Genomic DNA, 27,973 nt, shown 5'->3' on the forward strand with positions numbered 1-27,973 from the left:
ACCGTGCGGACAAGTTCTGTGATAACTGTCTATCTGCATCATCGCAGGCATCTTTTTGAAACTCTGCCTGGAACTGTTTACTTTTGCGCCAATCTTAAAAACTCCGGACCTATTCGTGCCCGACTTCTTCCTCCCACCCAATCCTCTCCTCTGACCATCGATACACACACAAGCACAACCATGTCAGGCCCAACACTGGCAACAGAGGTGCAAACCTCGAGCGATGGTAGTCATCTTCATCTTCGTGCTGCGAAAGCTATAGCTAACAAACTCAGCTGCTGAAATCTTCACCAGCAACTACTACCAAGCCATAAACCGACAAAAAGACATCCTCCCATTCTACATAAACTCCTCCCAAAGATACCCCATCGCCGCAGACATCTCCATCAACGGCGCCGTCCTCCCAACACCAGACGACTACTCCAAACTCCTCGAAGCGCAAGGCAAAGACGCGCACTATGAGATCGAATCCTTCGACGCACACGTCCTCAACCCGAATTTCACAATGGGCGCACCCGAAAACATCTTCGACAGCGCGAAAAAGGAGAAGAGCGGCGACAAGATGTCCATCCTCGTCACTGTTATGGGCAGGGTACAGTTCGGAAAGGGCAGAGAGGCGCCTCAAAAGATGTTCAACGAGACGTTTGTTCTCGTACCGAACTGGGAATCTATGGTCAAGAACCCTCCTAGGGGTGTGAAGAAGTGGCTCGTCATGTCCCAGAACTTTCGCGCTCTGTAGGGCTGGGCCGAGGGTGAAGAGATACCGATTAGAGAGGAAACTGAGTTTGAGAGAAACCTTGGAAAGACCAAGCGTGCGTTGAATGAGGACAACAGTCACGCAAACTCGGCCAAGAAGCCCCGCGGGCAGAAGCCATAGGGGGCAGGTCGTGCCACTCGGGGTAGAAGATGATGAACGAGAGCCAGATCAAATGGGAGAGAAGACGACTTTGACGAGGCGTGAAAGACGAGCCGGTATCATGGCGCATAGAACAATAGGGCATTCAGGTGGACGCAGATGATATGCTTTCATCTACGTATCGGTTAATTTAGACATCAAACCAACAAGCAACTCATTTTACACCACCAACAATTGTTTGCCAACACTACATAACAAATATCCGAGCTTAACCACCACTAGCACGTGCTTGTATTGTTCTTCAACGAGGCTTCAAGAACAATAGGTAGCTTCATTTTGGCGGGGTATCCTCCCCTGCACATGCATCAATCCCCATACAGCAAAAAAGCAGTAAAGCCCAGTGACAAAACCCCACCATCCATCACAAACGTAGCTCTCCAACTCCAACAATGCCACCCAAGACAAAAGCCAGCTCCAAGGCCCCGAACCCCGAGCCCAGAGGTATATACTTTCCACTCGGTCTCTATATCTGTCTAACATTTCCCAGCTGCTCCAGAATCTCCCCCAGACACCATCGCCCAGCGTTCGCAGCAGCGCTTCTTTCAGACGAATCCTGTCGAGAACCGTCGTCAGCAAGTCGGTTTATCAGCTCTCACTCCCGCTGAGAAGAAGACATACGCGCACGTCAACCTCATTCATCCTGCTGTAAACCGCCGTGTTCCATTTTCCAACAAGACAGAGCGCGAGTTCTGGAAGTTTGTTACTAAAGAGGGTCTACCTATTCGCAGACTTCCCCGCGACTACGCCTGGGGAAAAGACCGGTCCGGACGAGATATCGGGACATACTCGCCCGACGAGCTTGAGCAGCGCACACTAAAGCACGCAAAGCTCACATCACTGCAAATACAGCACCGCCAGTTTCTCAAGAAGCGAGAGAAGCAACTCGAAGTAACCACCGAGGACATCGCCACTGAAAAGACGAGGAGAAAAGCTATGGCTGCGCTCAAGAGGGACTTGTACGGGGAGATCACGGGAAGTCTGGCCCAGGATCCTGAATGGGACGATGTCATCCCCATCCCGCAGAACGAGCCCGAAGGCGCCCTTGCACAGATTGCCTATCCGGACGACTACGCAGAGGGTACGTCCGTTTGATGCCCAGGTCTAAAGGAGTGACTGACTGAACAGCACCATAGCCGTATCCTACCTCCGCGCCGTCATGGCCACGGACGAATGCTCTCCCCGAAGTCTGCGTTTGACAGAGCACGTCATTTCCATGAACCCAGCACACTACACCGTCTGGCTGTTCCGCTTCAAGATTATTTCGGTGCTCAAACTTAGTATTCCTGATGAGATTACATGGTTGAACGAGGTTGCTCTCAGCAATCTCAAGAACTACCAGATTTGGAACCATCGTCAGCTCCTGATGGACTACTACTATCCTCTCATCGAGGAGGATACTGCGACTGTTCGTCAACTGGCTCGCTCTGAGACGCAGTTCATCACAAAGATGCTGGAATCAGATGCCAAGAACTACCATGTATGGTCGTATCGCCAGTACCTCGTCTCCAAGTTGTACATGTGGACTATGAGTGAGCTTCTTTCCACCCAAAATCATATCGAGGAGGATGTACGAAACAACTCAGCTTGGTCGCACCGCTTCTATCTCGTCTTCTCAGACCCCACAGCTTCCACCTCTGGATCAGGACCTACGGAAGCAGACCCTCGCGTTCCAGCAGAGACAATCGATCGAGAGATCAATTACTCTAAAGAGAAGATTGATTTGGCCCCGCAAAACCAGTCTCCTTGGAACTATGTCTTTGCTGTTCTGACCAAAGGCTCCCGTCCCCTATCCTCCTTTAAAGATTTCGCCGAGAAGTTTGTCACTGCACTGGGAGAGGAAGCAGAAGAGGTCCGCAGTTCACACGCGCTTGATTTCTTGGCCAAATTATACGATGAAGAGGGTGACAAGGAAAAGGCTGAGCTTTGTCTACGGCGTCTTGGAGAGAAATGGGATCCTGTACGAGAGGGATATTGGAAATACCGTGTAACTCTGCTGAAGAGCGGCCAGAGCGCAAAAGAATAGTTGGGGATGTTTTGATATGATGTGATTTGATACCTCAAGCCCAGAATTGTATTCCCATTGTACATCGGAAACCCAAAGACCCAGATTAGTACCCAAATGAAGTGAGTAGAAAGAACATGTCGCATTACTAGATTATAATCATATATATGCCAAAAACTCCCACCAAAGAGGCCTTTGTCCATCGCTTCTTCAAGTCCTGGTCAACTTTGACCCTCCTGGTTAACCAGATGGTGTACATCGTAGTAAATGCTCAACAGCATGAGCGTGTTCTGTCTTATTAGTGATTTACTGGCTTTCAACTCGCCAAAACTTCCATCCTTCTCTTTCTCCAGTATCGCCATGCACTCCAACGAGCTTTTCGACACCCTCCGTGCCCTCAGCTTCCAAGAACTTCTCAAGATCAATTTCCATGCCGCCCTCGTCATCTTCCTCGGTGCCGTTCTTCAGGACAGCTGGCCAAAGGACGCCAATACCGTCACCACCAAGAGTTGTCTCGAATTTGGCGTAATTCTCAGACTCCAGTTGTCCTTCGAGCTTTTGTAGCTTATCTGTGGATACACCAGGTCGTAAAAGTGTGATTGAGCATCCACCACCGCCAGCGCCAGTCAACTTTGTCCATCCAATACCCTCGTGGTCGACAAGTTCTCGCACTCGTTCCAAGCGTGGATGGGAAACGCCCAGTGATACTAATAGACCATGGTTGATAGTCATTAGCTCGCCCACTTTGCTAAGGTCTGTCTCCGAATTGCTGTCAAAAGAAGTGCCATGAATGAGCTCAGAAGCGGCATCCGTGACCTTGTCCATCGCATCCAAGATTGTACCAACAAGCTTGGGGTGGGTTTGTTTCAGCTTTGCGACCTTGGCAACTTCGTGTGCGGTAGACTTGGATTGTCGAGTATCCACCAACAATAGAGGCAGTTCAGGGAAATCCCATAGAGGTCGAACTGTCGGTGGTTTGGAGTAATCTGTCCGTTGAAACACCACGGCCTTACCTTGTGTCGCAACCGTATTATCCACACCAGAAGGGTTCCCGTGAATACACATTTCTGACACAAATGCCCATCTGTTGATTCTTTCGACTTGAAGTCGTGCTTCTTCCGAGGGTTGGTCTGGGTGAGGGCCGGATAATGTCCGTAGTTGAAGAAGAAGAGCCGCTGAAAGGCATACTGAAACTGACGCACTGCTGCCCAAACCGGCACCAATTGGTATTGTTGATCGGAGAGTGTATAGACATGGGGGGAAGGATGGCGATCCTAGCGATAGGAAGAGGTAGAGAAAAGCTGAGACAGAGCTATGGTGAACTCTCCGAATCTCCTCTGGGTGATCGGGTGAGACAACTTCGATGTGTGGTTGGATAGCCGCAACAAGATCAGGGTCCAGTTCTGTTACGAGGGAGTAGTATGACTTCTTCTTGGAAGGTTGCTGGAATGCGTCCCATGGCAGGTCGTCGATATTCCAGGTATGAACGAGATCGATATCAGCGAATCGGAGAGAGACGGTACGTTTCGACTTGGAGAGGGTGGTGACGTGAAGGTAGGACCGCAGTGAAATGGCTGCGGCAATGGCTGCCTGTGCGCCACTCATGTAAGCATGCAATTGGCGATAAGATGGAACCGACTTACCTTTCCATGAACAACGGAGTGTTCTCCGAAAACAATGACCTTTCCTGGTGCCGATACCATGAAAGGAGGTGCCATAGGGCTAGACATTTTGCGACTCAACTTCATGCGACGACGGGCACTGCCATTGCTGGAGTCGCCAGATGTTTCGGAGCCAGAATCGGAGGCAGGGCCGTGACTATTGCCGTTGCCATTGGCATGGCTGCCATTGAGCCCGTTTACCATGACTGGGGTCACAGATGGCATGGAGGTGATAGTGTCGCGCGTGTTGTTTGGTGTTGATCTTATCTCCAACTACGTGGTCTGACCCCTGTCGTGATGAATGTCTGCAGTATGTTTCGTAGAAAGCGAAAGAGTCGTAGAGCGAGAAATAGCAGTTAAGGATTGTACGAAGATAATTGAATTCAACAGTAGAAAGAAAAGTATAAGAAGGAAGATGAAGGAGGAAAGTTGCTGAATTCGGTAAATTAGTGGTTGCCTTTCTTAACCATCGTCAGGGGGTGGAAAGTAACTTCTTTAAATTCGAGAGCGGGGGTGTGATAAGTTAAAAAGGAAGCGGGCAACAACGGACGGACCTTGACTCCCAACAATGCAATGCAATGCAATGCAAGCCAGAGACGATAATGAAAGGCAATAAACAGTAGCGTCACAGATGAAGAGGTAGGTAAGTTCCAAGGTAGACGCAGGTTAGATTGATGCACCGCTGGGAATTGTTGGCGTAATGGGTAATTGAGTCCCCCGCACTTTCCACCTCTATCCCTAGATCAGCGTACCTGCCTTTTGACACACCTCACAGTTGTTCCAATGGAAAAGAGAAGGAGCAGGACGATGTAGGGGAAACGCCCGTCAACCGAAATAGGAAAGGTTCCGGATGTGAGTGCCTCGATAGTGCAGATGACAGTTACCAACGATCAACAAGATGAGGTGGAACTAACTGCTTTAACGAGACAGGCTAAGGGACTTGGGTTACAATCTAGGTGCTACCGTTATTATCTCCTCTTCAAATTCGAGACCATTCGATATGAGATGCCTACAAGACGTTGCCAACAGCTCACAACATCTGTCCTCTGTTGTTGAACTGAATGTGTAATGGTAGGCCTCCAATTGGAAGAACTCAAAATAGCGGTCTAGCGCTAAAGTCAAGTATCCAGCTGGGCTTAGGTTTATCTGGAGACTGAGCTGAGCCCACCACCACGACTTAGACGTCCCGTCTCCCGCGATTTGTCGATGCAGCAACCGAGAGTGGAAAATCGAACAAGCAAAACTGTATGGACCGAGTTTTCCGGCGAGGACTGGGTATTTCAAATTTTCAGAATCAAAAATGCTTATCGGTTGAAGAAGAGATACAGAAGAGACAAGCATCGGCATTTGTAGCCGCGTGATTGATGATGATGACAATAGCAACGAACAATACAACAGCAACCCAACCGTGTGACCCTGGATAAGCCGTCTGGTTCAGCTGTTAATCGATGCGCCAGAAGAGGTTGATGGTGATATGTAGCACTGTGGTTGGTCAGGCAAAGTCTCTGTAAATCAGGTTATGAGACTTTGAGCCAGCCTCGAATATCTGCCGAAGCAACAGAACATTTGGAGTCGTTGGAACTTGCAGGTTTGCAGTTACGTCGTCGAGGCGAAGCTAAAATATGACGACGGACGGGACAATACCCATGCTGGTGCCTGCAGCTAGGTATAACTCATTGGTGTGGCCGTATCCGTACTTGGAGAAGCTGTTGCCTGTTACTGGACAGCAAAGAGTGTGCATCAATTGTCGCATACATAACGCTCCTCTTGGCTGCTAAATGCATTGAAACACTTTCGTATTCGCATCTCTTTTATACGAATACTATATTGAACAGACACAACATGACGGCGCCAATCGCTTCAGCATGGAAAATCATTCCAACGTTCGAATCAAAATCAATACAGAGGGCTCTTGATTTCTATGTCGACTTTCTCGGATTCAAATTGGGCGGGGTAAAGCCAGAGGACGGGCCGTCTTCAGATTATACTTTTTGCTCGATCTTTGCAGGGGAGAAAGCAGCAGCCAATATCTACTTCTTCAAGCCTGATGGCGATGTCAAACCAGGGTCGGCATATATCGCGTTGGGTACAGAGCAGTTGGATATGCTGCATGATATTGTCAAGGGTCAGAGAAGTGAGGTGATCGAAGAAGCGATTGAAGATAAGCTGTGGGGTTTTCGGCAGTTCGCTATCAAAGACCCTGATGGGAATCAGTTGACGTTCTTCAAGTTTCTGGAGGGCGGCAATCCAGGCACGGAATAATTAATGACATCCATATGTCACGGCTGCACGCATGTCGTTGTCGACAATGACTTGGTTGAGGTTATAAAAAACTGGAGAAGACAGTCTCAAAATTGAGGCTGCTCGGGGAGCGAGAAAACATCAGACCTTGGTATAGGGTATCAAAATAAACTCAGCAAAAGGTATCCTAAACTTATACTAAGTTACCTAAGTCTTTTTTTTCATTAGGGTCAATGTCCTAGGTTTTATTTCGTCTCCTATAAAGCATGTGGCTCTATGAAGGATTTGCTACAAAGTGTTGACACAGAAGCTGTATCAAGTGAACGGAGAACTCCCTGGACCACGGCCAGCATTCAAACCTATGGCTGACGACTACGTTGCTGACCGTGATCCATCCCAGGCAACTGAATGGCGCATCCTCGACTGAACCCCGCATCAACGTCGTCAAAGATGCCTGATTGACTGATTATTTAGTCAGCTTCATCGTGAAGGATAGAGGGCATCTGAGCCTTTTGTTGATTGAGCAATTCAAGTCTTTTGTCGATAAAATGGCTGGCGTCATTGAAACAGCCTGCATCCAGCTAAAGCCAGGGTACGATGAGGATAAACTACGACACATCTTCAAAGAGACCCAGCAAGTACAAGCTCAATGGGTTAGGGAGCATCAGCCCAATCTCCTTCAGGGAAAGCCATATAACTACACCACCGACGTTTGGGTCACCGATGGCGAAGCGCCGCACCTGTTTCTCACAGCACCGTGGGAGTCTGTGGATGGTCACAACGAATGGATCCAAAGTCAAGAGAATATATCTTTAATGCAGGAGCTCAAACCCTTCATTAGTCAAGACAAGGACGCCGTGGCCTTGTATCATACGGTGCCAGCTGGAGAAAATGAATTCCGAGGAGACATTCTTGCCAGAGGTTCGGTCAAGGTCTGGAAGATATCAGTGAAGGCTGAGGAAAAAGCATCCCTCGAAAAGGAATATCGTTCCATCGAGACCCAATCCGCACCACTACCAGGTCAAAGAATGTGGGCAGGGTGGAGGATAGAAGGCGGCGATTCAATCATGGTGATAATCGCATCTCCAGGCTTCGAAGACGTGATCGAGTCCGGTATAGCTGTGAGGTTCGAAGCCACAAAGGTCTCCCGCTTCGAGCACAAGCCTTTCCTGCATTAGCCAATTCAACACTCATCACGCAAAAAAACCCAGTATCTTGTGACTCGAATCGTTCTTTTTATTTTTTGGACTCATCCGAGTATCCTCCTTTCAGAGCACATGATGAAATGCAAGGTATCCCGAGACGCCCATTCGTGCCTGTGAAATCCTCCCACACCCAGAGTCAACCCTTTATTCAACCACCTTCTTAAGTAGACTTCTTGGCCTTCTTGGAGACATCGGTGAGTTGCAGGTCTGTGTGCTGTGTCAGTGGTTTGTATCATCGTTGCGTCCTGGCGGAGGATCATACTGGGGGGAAGGCTCTGCTTGAGCTTCTCGGCCTTGTCGGTGTCCTTGAGAACCAAGGTGTAGAGGTGCTTCTGGCAGCGGACCTTGAACTTGATGTTGTTGGTCTTCTGGCTCTTCTTGATCCGCGCGGCTGTTGGGATTAATTGTTAGAATCGAATTGCGTTTCTTTCGTGGAGGTTTTTTCTTCGTCAAAACGTACAGGAGGCGTCCTTCCGACGGCAGATCTCGATGAACTAGTAATTGAGTCAGTATTTCAATCCTTCCGCTGGTACTCGCGTGCCATACCTTCTTGATATCGGCGACCTCTTGAGGCATCTTGGCGGTAGTTCAAGGTGGATGGGTTGAACGGAAACTTGTCAAAGGCACGGGTTGACGATTTCGATATGAATGAAATTTGGAGAATTCATTTTGTGCGCTGCTTTTCGCGGGGACTTGAGTGCACGGACCACTGTCGTTTGTTGGACTGGTTCGGGAGAGATGGTCGCCGATCCACCGAGATGTGGCGTCAGAATACGTGGCGCAGACGAGGATGAGACGAGGCCTTGAGCAACAGGCAGGAATCTTGAAATGGCCACCTTTCATTGTGATTGTAAATCCTTTGAAACTTAATATTTAAGGTGCTCATTATTGTTGTAACCATATTATTTTTGTTGTTCTCTAGACCTTCTCGACCTACAACACTTGGTGCTCCAGAATAGGTGTATACCAGCTGGATCGCCAAACTTGTTGATAACGTCAGTATCGACGAAAGACGTCAACATGTCGACTCGGCTTGATAACCTTATGAAGTCCAAGGTATGAGCGAAAATCCAGTGATAGGGTGATATCTATCACTTAGTCAAGCTAAACATACTAACACTTCTCAGAACGTCGTCCTCTGTAAGTATCCTTCATCTGCAGGGTAAGCCACCTACTGATATGCCCAGTCTTTGGAGGCGTTGTTTCTATGGCAGCGGCATACACAATCTGGGGAAATGATGGTCAAGGAGTCTTCCCACCCCAGCCTGACCCTACTGGTGATCCTAAGACATGGACAAAGGAAGAATGCCAATTGTGGTTGAACAAGGCAAGCGAATCACCCACAGCCATTGACGTAGACTAACCAAAACAGAGAAATCTACACCCCGACCCAAAGGCCACCAAGGAAGAGCTTATCGAAAGAGTGATAGCGAACATGCGTATCCCTAGGAAGTAGGATACCACAACTCGAGATTACTGGACTGTTTAGTACTACATCACTGTTTCTTGCGTTGCCTGATACCACCTGCAGACTGCTCAATACGAATATTTTCTTACCCCGTTCAAGACAAATGTAACGTCAAATCGAAATAGAGTGTAACTAAGCTTGGACAACTTTGACAAGATCCCGCCTGACACTCACCAAAAATAACAAGGTTCATCATGTCAAGATCCGTCGAGTTACAACATTGAAGTATCATAGATATCGAAAGTCAAGCCCAGTGGATCCAGTACTTGGTGACCAGCCACCAGACAACCACGTTTCAAAGTACCTCCACTCAACCAACCACCCAACAAGCCCAACTGTTAATCGTCTCACCTCGCTGCACGTGCCACAACAACCGCTGTCTTACAGTTACAATCAACTCTGATCTTCAATCATAGCCTGTCACTCACGAGATTATACTTTTGATGGCTGATCGTGAACTCCTCACCTCTGCGATCATGTCTACTAATTGACTCGCACCAAAATTAATCATCTACTCTTCTGAATCCTCTTACATCCTCTGAAACACATTGCGACCTCGGCGCTTCCATGTTGCGACGTCATATCCACTATATTGACAATGGCATTCCTCGAGGACCCCCGACTGCGCCAACGCTGGAACCAAATTGCCCACGATACCGAGACCATAACCGAGAATGCGGCAGCTGGAATCTGGACCTTTCAACATAATTATATCAACCCTTGCTTTTCGTCCATCGCGCAATCTCTTGAACAGTGTACGACTGTATGTCTAGGTGACCCTGAGGAACGTCTACGAAAGCGCAGAGAGCGAGAGCTGTCGCATAGTAGGGCAGAGTACAGCTTCGACTTTTACGATGACTGGTACGAGGAAGAACAGAGCGGTCTGTTCGGCACATGGGGTAATGAAGATTGGGATAGATTGTTGGCTGGGACTGGCACTCAGCGAAGACACACTGGGGCAGAAACTGAACAACCGCGCAGGAAACGCGGCATGAGCTATGGGACCCGAGACCGAAGACGAAAGCCAAGCATGGACGATGACCCTACTGTAATTCCCAGTACACAACCGATCGGGTTTCTCAGCAAACTACCATGGAAGATGGGCGGTACTCTGCGATACAAACCTAGTGCGGCAGATCTGCAAGACCATCCACGACGACATGGCGAAGGAGAAAACGAACCACTACTACATTCTGACGAAGACGACTTTGACCTGCCAGTGACTAGAAAGCGCAGCGGGACGACAGGGTCGGGCGATACATCAGATTCTTATCGATCACGAGGCGATTTGTTCCCAAGTGATGGCGAAGGTGAAGAAGATGCAATTCCACTTGACGACGAAGTAACATATGACATGGTTAGAAAAGATGACCGAAGTGGACGAAGTGGAAGAACCAGCAGTAAGGGTAAAAGACCGGCCGGTGGTTTGGCAGGGTCGAGAACAGTCTCGCGGACGACATTAGGATCAGTTTCTTCCAAGGACGACTACCGAATGGAGCAGCGATCAACTTCGTTTTCTGTAACGCCAGATGTTGAGGGACCGACTTTACATGACCTGGAACAAGAAGAGCTTATGCTACGAAAAGAGCAAGACGAGGATGTCGAGAGGAAGAAACAAGCAGCAGCACAACTCGCGGCAGAAAAAGGTCTCACACCAAGACCTGATCCCAGATCAATCTCCGAGTCAAAGCCAGAGGTAGCAGAGGATGATGTTTACCAACCATCGCCTTCGAAAGCCGCCTACCATCACGTCGAAGAAGTCGAAGACAAGCCCGCGACACAAGATGAAGCGCCAAACAGTTCGCAACCCGATGGCACAAAATCACCAGAGAAGACAGATTTCGTTCCAGCGCGCTTACCGCATTTCCAATGACAAGGACTTTAATTCTCTGTAATACTACCTAATGAGGGATGATAGCGAGTCACGGATGTTTTCATGTATGATACCAACATTGAGCCAAGTATGGGATTTGAGCCAAAGATGAAACGGGATTGAGACGGGATACCTTGATAGATTCAGCGAATACAATACAATAACTACCTATGCACAAATACTATGTATCACCGAGGCTGGGATTTTATGCAGAAAGGGTTCAAAGCGCATTCAGAGGCACATGAGATACACGAATTGGTAGCCTAATGCGGTAATGCCTCGGACTTTGGATGAGAAGCTTCCCCCGCAGATCGGTAGATCGGTTGATGATGTTTAAGACAGCCGACCCCACAGATTTCTAAGAGCCGAGGGTCAGTATCCAACTGTATTATATTCTTATACTTTGTTATTTCCAAATCTTTGTCTAATATTGTTATTCATAATATCTCAAAATGGCACCTCCAGGCCCCATCACAACACCACTTACATCCCTGTTGGGAATCAAGCACCCCATCATCCTCGCCGGTATGGCAAGGGTGTCTGGTGGTCGTCTTGCAGCAGCTGTATCCAACGCTGGTGGTCTCGGTATAATTGGTGGTTTCCAATATACACCCGATCAACTTCGAGAGATTATTGCAGAGATGAAGGCCAACTTTTCCCGACCTGATCTACCCTTTGGTGTCGATCTCGCTTTGCCTCAGATTGGAGGCAATGCGCGTAAGACCAACCATGATTACACTGGTGGAAAGTTGGACGAGTTGGTGGACATCATCATTGACAGTGGTGCCAAGTTGTTTGTCAGTGCTGTGGGTGTACCACCACCCCAAGTGATTAAGAGATTCCATGATAAGGGAATCCTGGTCATGAACATGGTTGGCCATCCTAAGCATGCAGTAAGTCACAGACTGGAGTTGGCTACTATTCACTGACACATCAAAGACCAAAGCTCTCGAGCTCGGAGTTGACATGGTATGCGCTCAAGGTGGCGAAGGAGGAGGTCACACAGGAGACGTTGCAAACTCCATCCTCATCCCCGCTGTTGCAGACGTTGCCTCAAAGTACCACCCTCCTCTTCTCAAGGGCCTCCCCGCGCTGGTCGTTGCAGCCGGAGGTATTTACTCTGGAAGGAGTCTTGCAAGCTCATTGATGCAGGGCGCTGTAGCCGTATGGGTAGGTACACGATTTGTAGCCTCTGTTGAAGCTAGTTGCAGTGAGGAGCATAAGAAGGAGGTTGTTTCGTGTGGATTCGAAGATACGCAGCGAACTCTTGTTATCTCTGGACGGCCTTTGAGAATGAAGACAAACGATTATATCAGGAAGTGGCATGAGCAGCCAGATAAGATCAAGGAGTTGTGCGACAAGGGTGTTGTACCGATTGAGTACGACTTTGAGCAGGGCAACGATTTCGATCTGCCACATTTGATGGGGCAAGTTGCTGGAGCCATCACCAAGATTCAGCCTGCTGGAGAAATCGTTGATGAGATGGTCAAGGAGGCTGTGGATATGCTCAAGTTGGGAGGGACCTACTTGACAGCTATCCCGAGACTGTGAATCACACAAGGAGGGGAACTTGGCCTCTGCGTGGTGATTTTGGGTACACTATAACGAAGAGAAATATGCTTAGATGTGATTGGATTGTTAGATATTAATAATATGTGAAGGAAATACTGTACTGGCGTCTTGTAATTTGGAAAGTAACCACTTCTTCACTCAACAGTATGCGGTCAATCTCAAGGTTCAACCTGTGTCTGCTCGGTATATGAGACTACTACAGCGAGAGGATATCTCATTTTGAGAATGGCTGATGCTCTGCCATCGTTGAGGTCGCTCTGAATTGTGCGGCAGGTAGCCAGGGCCAAACAATGGCACGGTTCACTGACAAACTGTGTGAGACTCTGGCTCACAGACGCCGTTCGTCGCCGTTCACCTACAAGAGTGGTCCGAAGTACAGGAAGTACCACGTATATAAGTGGCAGGTTGATTGCTAGGCTGTGTGTGCTTTTAGTCAAACCAACGAGCTCGAAAACAACGGTTCTCTCGTGTTATTTACCTGGGCTTCCCCCAGCCCTCATCCTCTCCCCAGTGCAGCTGTGGCAATGTCGACTTCGAGTTTCCAGGAGAGTGTCTCGTCCAATATGTCAATGTCTGACGAAGAGACGGAATATATCCCTTGGGAATCATGTACCGTTCCTCCGAAAAACCTTGAGCATGTCTTCCCTACATTGGATACCAAGACGAACCAGTTCGTCAGAATGCCCGAAACTGACTATATCTTCATCTCTCTGGATTTCCATCATATATGCGGTAAAGAGCCTAGCGTATCGCTTGAAAGACCGTCGTCTCGACACGATCCCATCATCGAGGCCGGGATCGCATATATTGATATGAGAGACATTTTGTATGACCGTGGAAAGGGCGTCTTACCTGGAGATCGTGGGTCGTCCTGGTTCAAGTACATGGCTCCTCTCCACTATATAGTGGAAGAGTTTGAGAACCAAGATATATCAGATCAATCACCATACTTGTTCGCTTTTGACCGATCAAAAAAGGTCCCGGAGAAAAATCTTGCGCACAGATTATATCGAGTCTTTGCGGGGTTGAAAAAGAAAAACCGACGGAAAGATGAGGTCGAGCAAGGACGTCTTCGGCAGCTCATTTTGTTGACCTTTGACGCAGAGCCCGTCAAAACTGGGCTGTTGCAGCTTGAGTTGGATTGGTTAGCAGAACCCAACCTTCAGATATGGGAATTGAAGAAGGAGAAGCAGTTTGAGACACGCCTTCAACAACCCGCAGTGTTTGAGCATGTTCTGGAGCGTCTGGGTATTCGGTTTGAAGATACTCGATTTGGGAAGCTCTCGTCATGCTCGGGGAATGCATCTGTGTTTATGATTCAGATGATCTTGGCATTCTTTTATAGAGACGAAGTCCAAAAAGCCTTGTTTGAGGACCGTAGACCATTAAAGTGGCTACGGTATACTTGGGTAGGCCATTCATTAGATCAGCTGAATTTGGCACCGGGAGAGCTACCAAAGAAAAGGAGTGAAGGCGAGATGAATCGCCATGATACGCCTCAGAGGCAGAATGAGAAGGCGTTTGGGTAGAATGGAAGTTGCTGGGTACAGATTCGCGTCTGTTCAACTGAGACCTGAGACGAAGAATAGGTACCTTCTCGACTTCCCTACCTTACTCTCTGGGATACCACTCGCATCACTGGTCGCGAGATGATCAAAGATATTACTCACCTTAGTACTTAAGGTATCCAATCATATTGCAACGTAAATTGTAGAACGAGGAAGGACGTATTCGACACAACTTGCTTTTGTTAGGGATGTGAATCACAGCTGGAAGGTGCTCGCAATTCATAACAGCCTGACTGACCTCGTTCAGTGTCAACCTAACATCAACCAACATCAGCATCAGCATCAGCCATCACACCAATATCATCCATACAAACAAAAGCCCAAAGACTATCAAGCATATCATCGCCGTGACCGACAGCAGAGTTACTTATAGCCCACAACAAAGTTATCAACTACAAATCGACAGACGACAAGATGGCGGATAACAAGATGGCCGGCGAAAAAGCTAGCGAGAACAAATCGACCGAAAAGATTGCGCCAGAGAAAAAGGCAACAGAAGGAGAAAATACCGAAGAGACATCGACAAACGCTGAGACGACTGACGCCTATCGCAGTGAGGGCATGTCGGCTGAGGATGAGGTTGTGAAATTATCAGTCATTCGACAACACTTGTCCGTAGAAATGCCCGATCTCTTCTTCAATGTATTCTCGAAGGAAGGCCTAGGTCTCCCCAGTCAATACCACTACCCAAGTGCATTTGATTGGCTACAGAAGATCATATTGAAATTCCACCACAAGGGTGACCAGGCGGACGACGACGATGAGTGCGCACGAAGCTTGACGACTTTGCAATTCTCATGTATTCGCTTTCGCTGCGCTGCCTGTCGAGGAACTTGCCAAGATCACAAAACCTTGGACCAAATAAAAGGACATTCTGCTTTGCTGTTTCCCTGTGGACACATTATTGGAGACGGTTGTTACGACACACTCCTCGACAACTTCAAATCGTCTGGGACGTCACCCATCTGCCCGTAGCAAGGCAGACAGGAGGGGGATGTTGAGCAAGATGGCGCCGAGCCGTGCACTCATCGTATTATGTTCGACTGTGCACACAGCTCTGAACTTGCGCTCAAACTTCCTGGTGCGCTGAGTGCTGCAGGAATGGAAGTCTCGCAAGACTTTCTTTTAAGATACAAGATCAATGGCTGGATCCCTCCAAAATGCTGGAGATGTACAATACAAGACCATCTTGACCGTTGGACGATCGAAGCACGTCAGATTACGGGATACGAAAGACTGTGGGCGATGTGCGGTCCTCTACATGGTATGGAAGAGGATGATTTCGGTATCCTAACACGAGCAAAAAAATTCACAGATAAGCTGGAAGAGAAAGTAACTGAAAACGCTAGGGTCCTGCTGAGGTTGCTGAGACAAACGCCTGAGCCCAGTCACAGCGAGAAGGACAAGGACGGGAGGGGTATTTTTGGTAGGGACCTTGAGTACTACCTTAATGATCTCGATTATTACGTTGAGGTTGAAGACGATGAGAAGGGGGAAAGTGACTCTACGGAAGAGGACGAGGAGGATGGGCGTGATGGCGACTATGAACTACCTGTATTGAAAGTTACCCCGCCTACACCGTAGCGTTAGACATCAAAGCTAGAATTAGAGTCATTCGGATAGTATGTATATCCCAGCGTTTAGTTGTCAAGACTCGGATCAGGAAGAGGAAGAGGAAGAGGATGAGAGCGAATCACAACCGAGCCTTACATATCAAAGCTAGAATTGCAGAGCCATTCGGATAGTTAGCTAGTTTATTTATCAACAGAGCAGAGCGTTTGGTTTGGTTTGGCTGTCAATGTCTTGTGGGGGCCATTTCCAGGATCGCTTGTCCACTAGCAAACGCGCCTATTCATGCATCACAAGCTGAACCAATGAAACAACAAACGTCATATTGAGATCGACCAGAATAGAATAAAAAACTTGGCGATATGGTCAAAGCAGGGCTGACGTGTTTGACGTGGCGCCTCAGACCGCAACAAGTAAGAAGTAAATAAGACGAGTCTTGCTGATTCGAAGCAAGCTAAGCAAGTAATCATCATACTCGGTCGGATATGTCGGAATCAAGCGTCATGAGTGATCGACTCATATAAAACTCTTGGGTCGTAAGCACGAGCACGAGCACAAGCACAGGCACAAGCACGGCACAAGGAAAAGGAATTGTGGATCATTCCTTGCTATTTTCGACCCGATACTACTCTGAACGACTCGCCAAGTCTTTTATCTTGATTCCTGCATCTCTTTTTTTGTTTCATTTATTTCTGCGACCCCATCTCATGATGGACGCTCATAAAACCATCGTCGCTGGCGTCGCGGACCGAGTTAAGCACTTTCACGCCCGCCAGGAACCGTTCCGTCTATACCATGGCTCAACTAACAGCACACGGCACTCAAACCGGCGAGTGGACAACACCGTCGACACAAGCAAGCTCAACCATGTCATTGAAGTGAACAAAGATTCCAAGACGGTCATTGTTGAACCAAATGTCTCAATGGAAGTCCTCGTTGATGCGACGCTACCGCTGGGGCTTGTTCCGCTGGTCGTTATGGAGTTCCCGGCTATTACCGTTGGAGGTGGCTTTTCGGGGACGTCGGGAGAGAGCAGTTCTTTTCGGTACGGGGCTTTCGACGCGACCGTCAATTGGATTGAGATTGTTCTAGCCGATGGAAGTGTTACGCGTGCTTCCAAGACGGAGCAGCCGGATCTTTTCTGGGGTGCTGCTTCGGCGTTCGGAACACTCGGTGTGGTTACGTTGTTGGAAGTTCAATTGAAGGAGGCCAAGGAGTATGTTGAGCTCAAGTACCGACTCGCGAGGGGGCCATCTGAGTCTGTCAAGATTATCAAGGAGGAGTGTAAGAGGTGGGAGAATGATTATGTTGATGGGATTGCCTACTCCAAGGATACGACTGTTGTATGTGCAGGACGAATGGTGGATGAGATACCAATCAGCGCTACGCCAAGGCAACTGAACCGACGGAAGGACAAGTGGTTCTATCTTCATGTTGAAAAGGTTCGAGATGGGCTACGCATGGGATCTGTCACCTGCGTCGCCGACTACATCCCATTGAAGGATTATCTATTCCGATACGACAGAGGTGGTTTCTGGGTCGCTAAATACGCCTTTGACTACTTTCTCGCACCTTTTAACCGGCTGACTCGATATATCCTGGACCCTCTACTCCGAGCTCGCGTCATGTACTCTGCTGGCCACAAAAGTAACCTGTTTGACTATTACATGGTTCAAGATGTCGGAGTGCCTTACAACAGCGTACCAGAGTTTCAGAACTGGCTGGACAAGCAATTCAGAATCTATCCCCTCTGGATATGTCCATTACGAGTACGACGAGAAGACCCAGACTCAGGGTATGGTCTACACGCAGAATTTGCAAAACCTGGAACCGTGGAACTTATGAACTTTGGAATATGGGGTCCTCTGCAAGGAAACCGACGAGACGCAATTCGGCATAATCGAGCACTAGAGCAAAAGGTTCAAGACTGCGGAGGAAAGAAATGGCTATACGCCCAAGCATACTACACAGAAGACGAATTCTGGTCGCATTACAACAAAGAAGCGTACGATGCGCTAAGAGCAAAGTACGGAGCGTCGTATCTACCGAATGTCTACGACAAAGTCAAAGTAGATATCGAAGGGGACGAGAAACTGATGAAGTCAACGGCACGAACAGGATGGCCGATAAGAGGACTGAGAGGAGTGTACAAAGCGGTGTTTGGGGGAGATTATCTGCTACAGAAGAAGAAAGACGAACCGTCAGAGCAGAAGTAAGCGATGTGTTATTATTAATGTACAGCTCCATCGAGCGATGATAGACAATTTGATACTCTGGGCAAGTCGCCTCCGTTATGAAATACATTTTTCGTTATTTATTCCGCTCTGAAAGGTCCCATTGAACCACCGCCTTTTCTCCCACTCAACTCCTTCATCGACTCGACTTCCTTCCCATCTCGAAGCTCCCTGTAATGAGAGGCAATACCTGGCTTTCCAGATGGTTGACCGATATATCCAATCGCCGTCGAGTTGGCAGCTACCATGTCGCTCTCGAGAGTTCTCTCAGGAGATTTTCCTCGTGTGGGGAGTATGATGAAGACGCCGCCTGCGATCACAGCTGCAGCTGCAGCGATGGGCATCCTGGGAGTGTCAGTGGTGATAGCAAGGAGGGTGAGGGTGACTGTACCAGTTCCTTGTGATGGCTTCCGGACCGCCGGGGCGTACAGGTGGGGGTTGCTGACCTCCCGGACCGCCGAGGTTACCATCTGGATGGACATGCGTAGGGTTTGTAGTAGCAAGGCGGATCTGGGGGCGGAGGAGTGGGATTCGCACCACAGGACGAAAGATGAGTCTCATGGACATTTTGACTTATTCTGATACAGCAATTATTATGAAGTAGTATATTGAGGTCTGCTCATTGAGGGAGCTTTGCTATTTAATAGGGCTTGGTCAATGATCTAAGAGCTTTGGATGATGGAGGGATGACGTGGTGAGCTACAGTATCAGGAGCTTCCCCGCGTCAGAATATCTGGAGATGTGTAGCCATTGACGATTATTGGATGTCATTGATGGGTGATGGACGTTTTGGGATTGAGGCGGGAATAGAAGCATGTGACGTGTGGGTGAAGGGTCTGGGGATTGGATTGGAATTCTCCGGCCGTTGGTTGGATGTTTGGGGATGGTTGTATTGATGGACTGTTGACGGTAGGTGTGATATCCATGATATGATCTGTATTGACTTTGTAAGGTGAAGGTCTTTTGAGACTTGATGAGAGATAGGAGACAATTCTTTTATAATTAAGGATTCAAATAAAATGCGTTCGTGATTTCTTTTGACTTGAGCTTATCTACATTCCTTTTTGTGCTGTGATGCATCACATCACCGGCCGTGTTACCGGCGAGGACACCGGGAATTGTGGGACCCTACCGGTGGGCATTTTATGACTCCGGGCTCACCTGGCCGGGACATACGGAGAGCTGATACACAGATAAGAAGAAGACAAGAGGGTTCTGATGCAGAGACACTGACTTTCAGGTCAACAGGAAGTTGATGAGGTCATCACTCAATCCATCGTTGGATGGAGAAAAATACACGCTTGGAAGGAAAAACATAGCAATTGTTCCTGAAGATTCCGGTACCAGAGTTAAAGTTGATCAGTGAGACGATTTTAGGAGTCGAGAATGTGTTTCGGGGCTGAGTGTGTCGACAACCGAATGATGGACTGATTTCCCGGAGAATTTTGGGTGGGTTCGGTCGACGCCGGGTCCGAAAATCAGATGATTTCTCAACACCAGATTTTGAGTATGCCATCACCATAATTGCATTTACAGATGCATTTTGTAGATAGCTTCGATTGAACTATTGCCAAGATATGATTGCCACAGAGAAAAAACTCATGTTGATAGTTATTGAGCTAGAATTATGTATCTGGTTGTTCGATACAAATTACAATTGTGTATGACATGACACCCACGAATGTTTAGGACTCTGAAAATGCAGTCAAATTTTGAAGATAGTAAGGGTACGAAGAAAGGGAACATATAGTTAACCGTAGATACAGACAATCTCTCATCCTCTCGATCATCCTGAAGGTGAAGATCTCAAGGTGTAGAGATCCAATTCTGGTGTGGCGGACCCCGGCATCGCCCGAAATGGCTGTGTCCAGGGCTGGATCATTCCATGGCACCACCAAAAACAGCACCACCCGTCAGCTCAGAACATCAACATGCGACCGACGAAAATAGGTTGCGGAAATGAACGAAATGGCCCTCAAGACGAGAATATATAATGATGGAGTTATTGACTCTCAAATACTTTTCCTCATCACCATCAATCACAATCACAACAACAATCACTGAGATCATCTCACCAACAACACTAGCATCCTCAGCTTCAGCTTTAGCTCACTTACACAACCCACCCACCAATCAAACCAATCCACAAAAATGGCTGCTCTCATGATCAAGCCCACTGTCGGCCCCAAGTAAGCATCACTGCCCTTTTACCACTTCTTCACTAACATATTCAGGGTCCTTCCTGTTCTCATCGCTGTGGGAAGCATCTCTGTTGTTGGCGGCTACGTTCGTTCACAACTCACAAACCAATCCCGAACATTCGACCGCTACTTTAGTCAATACAACACCACAAAGAGCGAGACTGTTCGTGCAAAAACTTTCAACGGTTCTGTTCCTGATCCCCGAACAAGCCTATTCAACGTTCTCGGCTGGTAAATTTTGGGTATAATTGGGATGGCGTTTGGAATACTGGGTTTTGGACATGAGGCGTTGGAATCTGCCTTGTCATACGTAGATACGAATAATCAAACATTCTTACCAAACTCACATGCAAAATAGTGCAAGGCTAACTGCCGAACCTTGTGCTTAGTGGAAATGACACATGATGGCTTTACCCAAATATCGATAAGCTTAAATGGTCTAGACTCCAGCTCAGTCTTGGCATTCCCTCTTTGAGACCGTCTAACTCTCAGCCCTACAACACCACTCGCCTGTTGATCCAATAGCAGCCTGGCATTTCTCAATAGCTCAGCTGTCCTGGTATTCCAGGGAGACGCCACGCCTGGATTTTACGTTTAGGTTATTATGCCGTCGAGGGCGAGGCCAATGATGGACTTGCAATGACACGGCGGATGCCCCGTTGCATTCGGAAAGTTGAAGAGCCGGGGGGCTTGGGCTTGGGCGTTGGACTTTGTGGTAGTTTAATAAAGCCTCCTTTCCTTGCTCGCGACTCAAGTTGGATACACAAACTTTGCGGTCGTCAAGATGTATCAACCGCCGTATATTCAGAATGAACCATATCAACATTATCAGCCATATCAGCAGCAGCAGCCACAGCAACAGCAGACTACATACGAGTATAAGCCTGTGACTGCACAGGAGGTTTATCCTGTCGAGACGGATGCGGGTCAACCTGAGAAGCGGGACAGAGAGAGACCTGATTACCGACCAATTCCTCTACGATGGCCCTTCATCAGCGCGTTAATTCTTGTGTTGCTGGGTCTTATGGGATTGATCATTTATGCTACACGCACGTTGAATGGCGATGACAAAACAGCGACCCTAGAAAGTCGTTCGTTCCGAATCACTAATGAAAATCTCTTCTATATGAAGAGACAAGATGTCGCGAGCGAACCATCTCAACCTGAACCAACAGCCGACACCGGAAATAAAGAATCTCAAGCCTCACAACCCGAGCCAGAGCCTGTACCTACAGATGACATCCCCACAGCAACTGGGGATGTCGAAGGAGGAACTTTGACAACAGCTCTCGTTGAATCAGTCTTTACAACCATGGTCACAGAACCAGGCTCGATCGAAGTCTCCAAAACAACAGAGACCATCACAGAAACCGGCGAAACAACCCTCACCGAAACCATCACCGAAGCAGCATCGTCATTTACATCCTACATCCCCGAAGAGTCAGTCCCCCCTGAAGATTGGCAAGCTACAACAGTTGTCCAACCCGGCCAAACAAAAACCCTCATCACCGTAAAAGAAAACGGCGCCGTCCGCACAACCGTTCGAGAAACGACACGGACTGGTCCACCAATTGTTTATGCTTCTGTCGGGACAACGACGATCTATTCGGTTCTTACTATCGATTCAGAGGGCAAAGTTGCGGAACCCCCCGTTACGAGGGTTAGAACAAGTGAAGTCGCTGCTACGGTCAAGACAGTAGTTGATGCGCCACCGCCGGTAACCATGGTTCAGACTCTGGCGGACGGACAGGTTATCACGTCTGTTTCTACACCAGTTGGCACTACGCGTGTTACGACTGTGCCGCCGACAAAGGTTGTTGTCACGGATGTTGAGACGCCGACTGGTGATACCAAGATTGTTGTTGAAGCTACGACGCATACGCTTACGCATTCTGGGTACTTCATTGGAAAGTTTCTACCACCTATCGTTGCTGTTCTTCTTGCAATGGGGATCCGAGCGTTGAATCAGTCGGCGCAGCAGTATCAGCCTTTTGCTGCGTTGTCAAGACAGGGTGGTGCTCTAGGTCGTGAGGCCTTGTTGCTGAGCTTTGATGGATGGATGAGTATCTATCTTCCGTTCAAGCTGTTGTTCAACAACCAGCCTCTTCCATTTTTGACGGCACTCGCTCTTTGGGCATCGAGTATCGCGGCCCCGTTATCCAGTGAAGCTGTTGGTCTCAAGATCTATGGAAGCTGTAAAAAGGGTGCCATCGACGGTTGTGCTCTTGAACTTGGTGTTTCCAACACAGCTGCCTACGCGCTCGTTGGTCTTCTCGGCGCAATCGCCATTCTACTCATGTTCACACTCAGCGTCATCAGTCGACACTGGCGAACTGGTGTGTTTGCGAATCCCTGGTGTGCTGCTAATACGGCGGCGCTCGTTGCTCGTAACCCTGAGATTCGATCGATGGGTGCTCAAGATTGGAAAGACTTGAAGGGGGCTGTTACGGAGAAGAGGTTCGCTATGGGGTGGTTTCGTAACCAAGAGGGGAGAGATGAGTATGGTCTTGTTGTTGTTGGTGATGCCAACCGTGATATCATAGCCCCTTATGGTAACACGCCATATGAGGAGGGCATGGCGTATCGACCTCAAACTCGGCGTCGAGCGCCTCAGACGTTCATGGCTTTGAGTTTCTGGTACCGCTTCACATTCCTGGTGTTTCTGATCTGTCTTCTTGGCTTCATCAGCTACTATCACTTTGTTGATACGTTCAGCCACTTGCCTAAGAACATGAAGAAACTCATGGAGAGTCAAGACTTTGGTGTACGGTTTGTTTGTTCCGCACTGGGTGTCATTGTTGTCTTTTGCTGGGAGTTTCTCTTCACCAGTAAGTCATCCTCACCCCCTTTTCGATACATATACTGACTCTTCAGGTGTCGCTGTGATCACACCCTACCGTCGAATGGCTCAAGATCCTCAAGTTCCTACACGATCAGTCCTCATGACACCCGCAACAAACCCAGTCTCCGGCTTCTTCGTCGCCCTCCGAATCCGCGATCCTCTCCTCTTCTTCACAGCCTTCACGACCCTCCTTGCCCAGTTTCTCCCTATTTTACTAGCCAACGTACCATACAGTCTCACACAGACAAGTGAAGCCCACGAGATATGCTCCCGTTTGAGCATTGGTATTCTTCTCATCATGGTGTTAGCTATGTTGTCGAGTTTACTGGTAAAGTGGCCCGACTTGCCCGTCGATCCACGAAGTCTGGCTGGTGCACTTTGGTATGTTGCTGATGCACCGTGGGTAAGAGGACTTGAGGGAGTTGCGGCTATGAGTGCGAGGAAACGCAAAGAGGTTGTACAGGGACTTGGAGGAAGTTGGACGTATGGACCTATCCATACGCCTATTGGGGAGAGGATGTGTATTGAGCATGGAACCACTGGGTTTAGGAGATAATGTCTTCAAAAAGGGGTGATAGTTCTTGCTAGGCGATGAAGAAAAGAGAAAATTAATGAAATTTGTAATCCTAACTACCTACGTACCTATATTGCCATTGGAACAGGGCGTGAGCGTGCATTGGCTGGCCGGAGTGTGAGTTAATGTCTAAGAGTGGCAGGACTTTGAACTGGCACTGGCACCAACACTGGCAACGCCTGTTCATGACAAAGTGTCTACCTTAGTAGGTACCTACCAAGGTACCTCACAAATCTGGCCAACCTATTCTAAATCTTCATCTTCACTCAAATCTCACATCATCCGGCCTCAGACATCCTCAACAAAGCGCAAGAATGCCCGCCAAAGGATCGAAGAAAAGATCGGTCCCAGAACCATCTGAGCCATCAGAGCCAGCAGCCAAGCGAGGCCGAGGCCGGCCTCACGGGTCGAAGAACAATAAAAAGGGTACAGAAACCACCATCCCACAGAAGTCCACGATCGGCATACCCCGTCCACGAGCCGCACGAGCGACAGCCGAAAGCTCTGATGATGACTCGGAATCCGACATCCAAGATGAAGAAATTCCTCCTGTCGTAAGTGATCAGAAATGGGACGATCTTCTCCTCGAGACAGAGGACAGGTATGAGATCAAAGGTATGCGCGCGATGCAGCGTCATTGGAGAAAGAGTGCCGCAAAAGAGGCAGTCCGTCTTGTTGGTGTTCAAGGTCCGACAAAGCGGGCGTATGAAGCCAAAGGCGAGTACGGATGCCCCGATCCGACCTACAACGAAGATTGGAGTCATGATGACGAAGAAAGATTTCTCATTCAGTACTGGAGAGGAACAGTGCACGAGGAAGCAATCAAGAGACAGACGAGGACCAACCAATATGCTCAACACCTCGTCACCATGTTCAAGATCTCCTTCCATTTATTCGGGGTAGATCCTCTGACCCTCTGGACACTAAATGAGGATGAGTTCGAGGTCACTGGGGGCAGATTCGAAGTCGAATTCAGAGTCGGAAATGAAACGTACGTCAGCCCTGCCTCTCATGATCTAAGAGACTAGCACCACACGCCGCCATGCAGACACAAAACAAGACCTACCGCCTTCCGTGGCAAGGAATCTTGGACAAGACAACGTGGGGGTCAAGATGCCACTATAGTGGATGGAGACAATCATTGAAGCCAAAGTCTGGGCACGCGCATGAAAGAACATCAAGCTGGAGGTAGAGGAGTCCAAACCGTGGATTGCCACATCCGTCCTACGCAGCTGGGAGCTGCATACGCCCCGTCACTACCTAGATCTAGATAGACAGTGGCAATAGACGTATACCTCTCTGCTCCTGTGAATTGCACTGAACGTTGTGATATATCTGGTGTGATTTTGATGAGTGTCACATGATGGGTAAATCATGATCTGGCTCATGTTTGCCAATCTGGTATATATTATGGTAAATAATTTTAGAGACAGTTGAACTAGCAGATGCCACTGCGACTTTGAGTCCGGGAAATCAACTGCGTAGAACAGTGCGTAAGTGTCCGTTGACTGGCTGGAGCCTGAGTTGATATCTGAGAGTGGCAGGACTCTACATTGACACTGGCAAAGGCTATTCGAACGAGTGTTCATGCCAGTCATCCAATATCTCCATGGACAATGTATTCTCGTCTCTGTTTCTATCTCCTCTCCTCTTCGCTTTTCACTCCCATCACACTCAACGTCAGAGAATACAGATAACATCAACGACTACTGATAACATCGACAACACATCGACAGAAGAACGATGTCCTCCAACGACCGTCGGTATAACCCTCGCAGACACCCATACGAGGGCGGTCAAGACTTTCTTCGTCCTCATATCGGACGAGGTCGTGGTAGTGGCCAGTCCCAAGGGTTCAGAAATGCCACACCAGGTCGTAGCTACGGCCAGCAAGGACGGGAATATGAGCAACCCGCTTTGTATCCCCAAGGATACGGTCGAGTTGCCAACAACTACCATCGGTCCGATGACTACCATCAGCGTGCTCCTCAGCAACCACTCACTTCAGTGACTACGCACCTCCAGCCTCTATATGCTGAACCGCTCAGTGCAGAAGTCGACAATGCTATTCGTCTCTTGGTGAACGACAGCTACCCTCAGTATCAGGACCAGGCCGCCGTTCAAAGCCAGTCAGAGAGTCACAGTCAAGAAGTTCACCCGAACCAGGCACATAGAGGCACTAAGCGCAAGATCAACACGGAAGATGGTGAACAGACGAACATGACCCATGCTGCGAACCAAGCTGTGTTCGGTGGCCGCCACGACAGCCTGTACGAGGTGAACGCGAACAATCAGGGGGTTAACTATGGGTTACTTAAAGCCAAGGGCCACGCAAGCTTCATCAACCGCGAAGCTGCCATCCAGGCAATTGAGGGCATGTTCCAGCGAGACGAGCCCATCACTCTCTCTTGGAATTCAGTAATCTCAGCAGCACCACCAAACACGGCTCCCCAAATGCCTTCCCACGCGGCAAAGCGACAGCGAACAGTCTCAGCCCAGGACAGTCTTCCCCTCGAGCGAGCTGACCCCAATGCCTACTTCAAGCTGAGAGACGCTAATACTCGCCTGAACGCATCTAATGATCCCACGGTCTGTGGTAATTGTCAAGACAAAGGCCACACGGTAGCCATGTGTCATCGAGTCCATGACACTGGCTTCATTCGTGGCTGTGCCATCTGCAACTCTTCTCGACACAATACCTGGAATTGCCCCGAGTTCCCAAAGAACGACACACACGAGATGATCAAAATCATGGTCTTCAGCAGAGCCAATATGCCACCTCTGGTAGGGAAATTTTGGTATCCTATGCTGTTTGACTACATGCGGGAAAATCCCGACACTTTCGTCCCCGGACTCCCGTGGAGTCTACAGCACAGCAAGAGATTTTACATCTCCAGCGACATTCAAGATCCCTTCCTCCTCGGTCGGCATCGTCGTATAACTGAGCATCTGGGAGGTGTTGACCCTCGTACCTCTTCCTGGGAGAATACAAAGATCTACTATGGCGGAGACATGAGCGCCGGAAACTACCAGAGACCGCAGACGAACCATGGGCAGCGCCGTTAAGAGTAAAAGCCAGATGTCCAACAGGAGCTAGGTCTAACAACCCCAGAGGGAAGGCAGTTGGAGGCAATAGCAATGTTTTTAAGACTCTTTTTATTTGTAATGATCCTATGTACTATAGAGAAGTCTATGAGTATATAGAAGCATTATTAAACTAATTCTGATAAGTAATATAACTGCCGTTGCTACGTCTTTCAGTAGTAATAGTAACCTCTTCCACCACCCAGGCACTGAATCGTGGTCGCCTCGCATCCGCGCGGTTGGCCGCCCGGGATCTTAGTTTAGAAGGATCCCTCGTCAAGTCCGGTAATTCGTAATCACGGAAGTCCACCGCAGTGTTGGTGATGAACGTCTTGAAGCGGTCGCTCATCTTGAAGTCAGGGTTGTTCTTGATAGGATCGAGAAGGTCGGGGATATCGATGTCCACAAAGACATCCTGTAGGAACTCCTCTTTTGCAACAATCTCAGAGCTAGGAGCGAACTCAAAGGGCGTAGGGTTTTGATCATCCTTTGAAGCTTCTTTTATCTCATACTGTAAGTTTGGGCGTCGACCTCCCGAGCCTTGTGTTATATCAGCTACAAGTTGGTAAGATGAAAGATAGTTGAGTAAGCCCATGAGCTCCTCCACGTTATTGTCACTGTATGCCGAAATCAGGGGGAGTGAGGTCATCTCTTCTTTCGCTTTATCCCGGAGTCGAAAGTTCTGGTTCTCGTCGACGTACATAAGAATACTCTACAAGACTCGAGGTAATACGAATAGACAAAATCTACTCAGGCGCGTGTGTAACATTTATCACAGCAGCTCGTCACGGTCTCTACCAGGACTATAGTATTAAATACTTATTTAAAATAAGTATTACTTTTTTATTATTTTAAATTAATTTTTTTCTTATTTATTATTAAAAATAAAAACTTTAATAATAATTAAAAATATTAAAATATTAAAGGATTAATATTAGTAATAGTTATATTTAATTATATTAT

General features: G+C 48.3%; 13 protein-coding genes across 13 annotated transcripts; 9 read left to right on the top strand and 4 right to left on the bottom strand.

Moving 5' to 3' along the window:
• Nucleotides 1-180: 180 nt before the first annotated feature.
• On the top strand, nucleotides 181-739 carry FSUBG_5319 (nuclear transport factor 2 eukaryote; the record flags this gene model as incomplete). The annotated part of the gene is made up of 2 exons (XM_036683403.1): nucleotides 181-226; nucleotides 276-739. The coding sequence occupies 2 exons, from the start codon at nucleotides 181-183 to the stop codon at nucleotides 737-739; spliced, it is 510 nt and encodes a 169-aa protein (XP_036539239.1).
• Nucleotides 740-1,305: 566 nt separating this feature from the next.
• FSUBG_5320 (farnesyltransferase geranylgeranyltransferase type I alpha subunit) lies at nucleotides 1,306-2,939 on the top strand (the record flags this gene model as incomplete). Its single annotated transcript, XM_036683405.1, has 3 exons — nucleotides 1,306-1,357; nucleotides 1,404-1,994; nucleotides 2,050-2,939. The coding sequence occupies 3 exons, from the start codon at nucleotides 1,306-1,308 to the stop codon at nucleotides 2,937-2,939; spliced, it is 1,533 nt and encodes a 510-aa protein (XP_036539240.1).
• Nucleotides 2,940-3,224: 285 nt separating this feature from the next.
• On the bottom strand, nucleotides 3,225-4,804 carry FSUBG_5321 (mevalonate kinase; the record flags this gene model as incomplete). The annotated part of the gene is made up of 2 exons (XM_036683406.1): nucleotides 3,225-4,508; nucleotides 4,562-4,804. 2 exons carry the CDS (start codon nucleotides 4,802-4,804, stop codon nucleotides 3,225-3,227), a joined length of 1,527 nt encoding a protein of 508 aa, XP_036539241.1.
• Nucleotides 4,805-6,421: 1,617 nt separating this feature from the next.
• Nucleotides 6,422-6,841, top strand: FSUBG_5322 (glyoxalase family; the record flags this gene model as incomplete). The annotated part of the gene is made up of 1 exon (XM_036683407.1): nucleotides 6,422-6,841. The coding sequence occupies one exon, from the start codon at nucleotides 6,422-6,424 to the stop codon at nucleotides 6,839-6,841; it is 420 nt and encodes a 139-aa protein (XP_036539242.1).
• A 527-nt stretch (nucleotides 6,842-7,368) lies between these two features.
• FSUBG_5323 (uncharacterized protein) lies at nucleotides 7,369-7,998 on the top strand (the record flags this gene model as incomplete). The annotated part of the gene is made up of 1 exon (XM_036683408.1): nucleotides 7,369-7,998. One exon carries the CDS (start codon nucleotides 7,369-7,371, stop codon nucleotides 7,996-7,998), a length of 630 nt encoding a protein of 209 aa, XP_036539243.1.
• Nucleotides 7,999-8,185: 187 nt separating this feature from the next.
• FSUBG_5324 (ribosomal L38e) lies at nucleotides 8,186-8,601 on the bottom strand (the record flags this gene model as incomplete). The annotated part of the gene is made up of 4 exons (XM_036683409.1): nucleotides 8,186-8,232; nucleotides 8,288-8,416; nucleotides 8,486-8,519; nucleotides 8,572-8,601. The coding sequence occupies 4 exons, from the start codon at nucleotides 8,599-8,601 to the stop codon at nucleotides 8,186-8,188; spliced, it is 240 nt and encodes a 79-aa protein (XP_036539244.1).
• A 444-nt stretch (nucleotides 8,602-9,045) lies between these two features.
• On the top strand, nucleotides 9,046-9,388 carry FSUBG_5325 (STE24 endopeptidase; the record flags this gene model as incomplete). The annotated part of the gene is made up of 3 exons (XM_036683410.1): nucleotides 9,046-9,081; nucleotides 9,153-9,165; nucleotides 9,213-9,388. 3 exons carry the CDS (start codon nucleotides 9,046-9,048, stop codon nucleotides 9,386-9,388), a joined length of 225 nt encoding a protein of 74 aa, XP_036539245.1.
• Nucleotides 9,389-10,091: 703 nt separating this feature from the next.
• Nucleotides 10,092-11,366, top strand: FSUBG_5326 (uncharacterized protein; the record flags this gene model as incomplete). Its single annotated transcript, XM_036683411.1, has 1 exon — nucleotides 10,092-11,366. One exon carries the CDS (start codon nucleotides 10,092-10,094, stop codon nucleotides 11,364-11,366), a length of 1,275 nt encoding a protein of 424 aa, XP_036539246.1.
• Nucleotides 11,367-11,818: 452 nt separating this feature from the next.
• Nucleotides 11,819-16,090, top strand: FSUBG_5327 (FMn-dependent 2-nitropropane dioxygenase; the record flags this gene model as incomplete). The annotated part of the gene is made up of 6 exons (XM_036683412.1): nucleotides 11,819-12,259; nucleotides 12,306-12,913; nucleotides 13,372-14,347; nucleotides 14,528-14,612; nucleotides 14,880-15,270; nucleotides 15,562-16,090. 6 exons carry the CDS (start codon nucleotides 11,819-11,821, stop codon nucleotides 16,088-16,090), a joined length of 3,030 nt encoding a protein of 1,009 aa, XP_036539247.1.
• A 695-nt stretch (nucleotides 16,091-16,785) lies between these two features.
• On the top strand, nucleotides 16,786-18,291 carry FSUBG_5328 (24-dehydrocholesterol reductase precursor; the record flags this gene model as incomplete). The annotated part of the gene is made up of 1 exon (XM_036683413.1): nucleotides 16,786-18,291. One exon carries the CDS (start codon nucleotides 16,786-16,788, stop codon nucleotides 18,289-18,291), a length of 1,506 nt encoding a protein of 501 aa, XP_036539248.1.
• Nucleotides 18,292-18,389: 98 nt separating this feature from the next.
• FSUBG_5329 (uncharacterized protein) lies at nucleotides 18,390-18,876 on the bottom strand (the record flags this gene model as incomplete). The annotated part of the gene is made up of 2 exons (XM_036683414.1): nucleotides 18,390-18,654; nucleotides 18,701-18,876. 2 exons carry the CDS (start codon nucleotides 18,874-18,876, stop codon nucleotides 18,390-18,392), a joined length of 441 nt encoding a protein of 146 aa, XP_036539249.1.
• A 1,584-nt stretch (nucleotides 18,877-20,460) lies between these two features.
• FSUBG_5330 (uncharacterized protein) lies at nucleotides 20,461-20,745 on the top strand (the record flags this gene model as incomplete). Its single annotated transcript, XM_036683416.1, has 2 exons — nucleotides 20,461-20,498; nucleotides 20,544-20,745. The coding sequence occupies 2 exons, from the start codon at nucleotides 20,461-20,463 to the stop codon at nucleotides 20,743-20,745; spliced, it is 240 nt and encodes a 79-aa protein (XP_036539250.1).
• Nucleotides 20,746-27,143: 6,398 nt separating this feature from the next.
• Nucleotides 27,144-27,713, bottom strand: FSUBG_5332 (uncharacterized protein; the record flags this gene model as incomplete). The annotated part of the gene is made up of 1 exon (XM_036683417.1): nucleotides 27,144-27,713. The coding sequence occupies one exon, from the start codon at nucleotides 27,711-27,713 to the stop codon at nucleotides 27,144-27,146; it is 570 nt and encodes a 189-aa protein (XP_036539251.1).
• Nucleotides 27,714-27,973: the final 260 nt, after the last annotated feature.

Source organism: Fusarium subglutinans, assembly GCF_013396075.1.
Source record: "Fusarium subglutinans strain NRRL 66333 chromosome Unknown NRRL66333_c0000051, whole genome shotgun sequence".
NCBI classification, from domain to species: domain Eukaryota; kingdom Fungi; phylum Ascomycota; class Sordariomycetes; order Hypocreales; family Nectriaceae; genus Fusarium; species Fusarium subglutinans.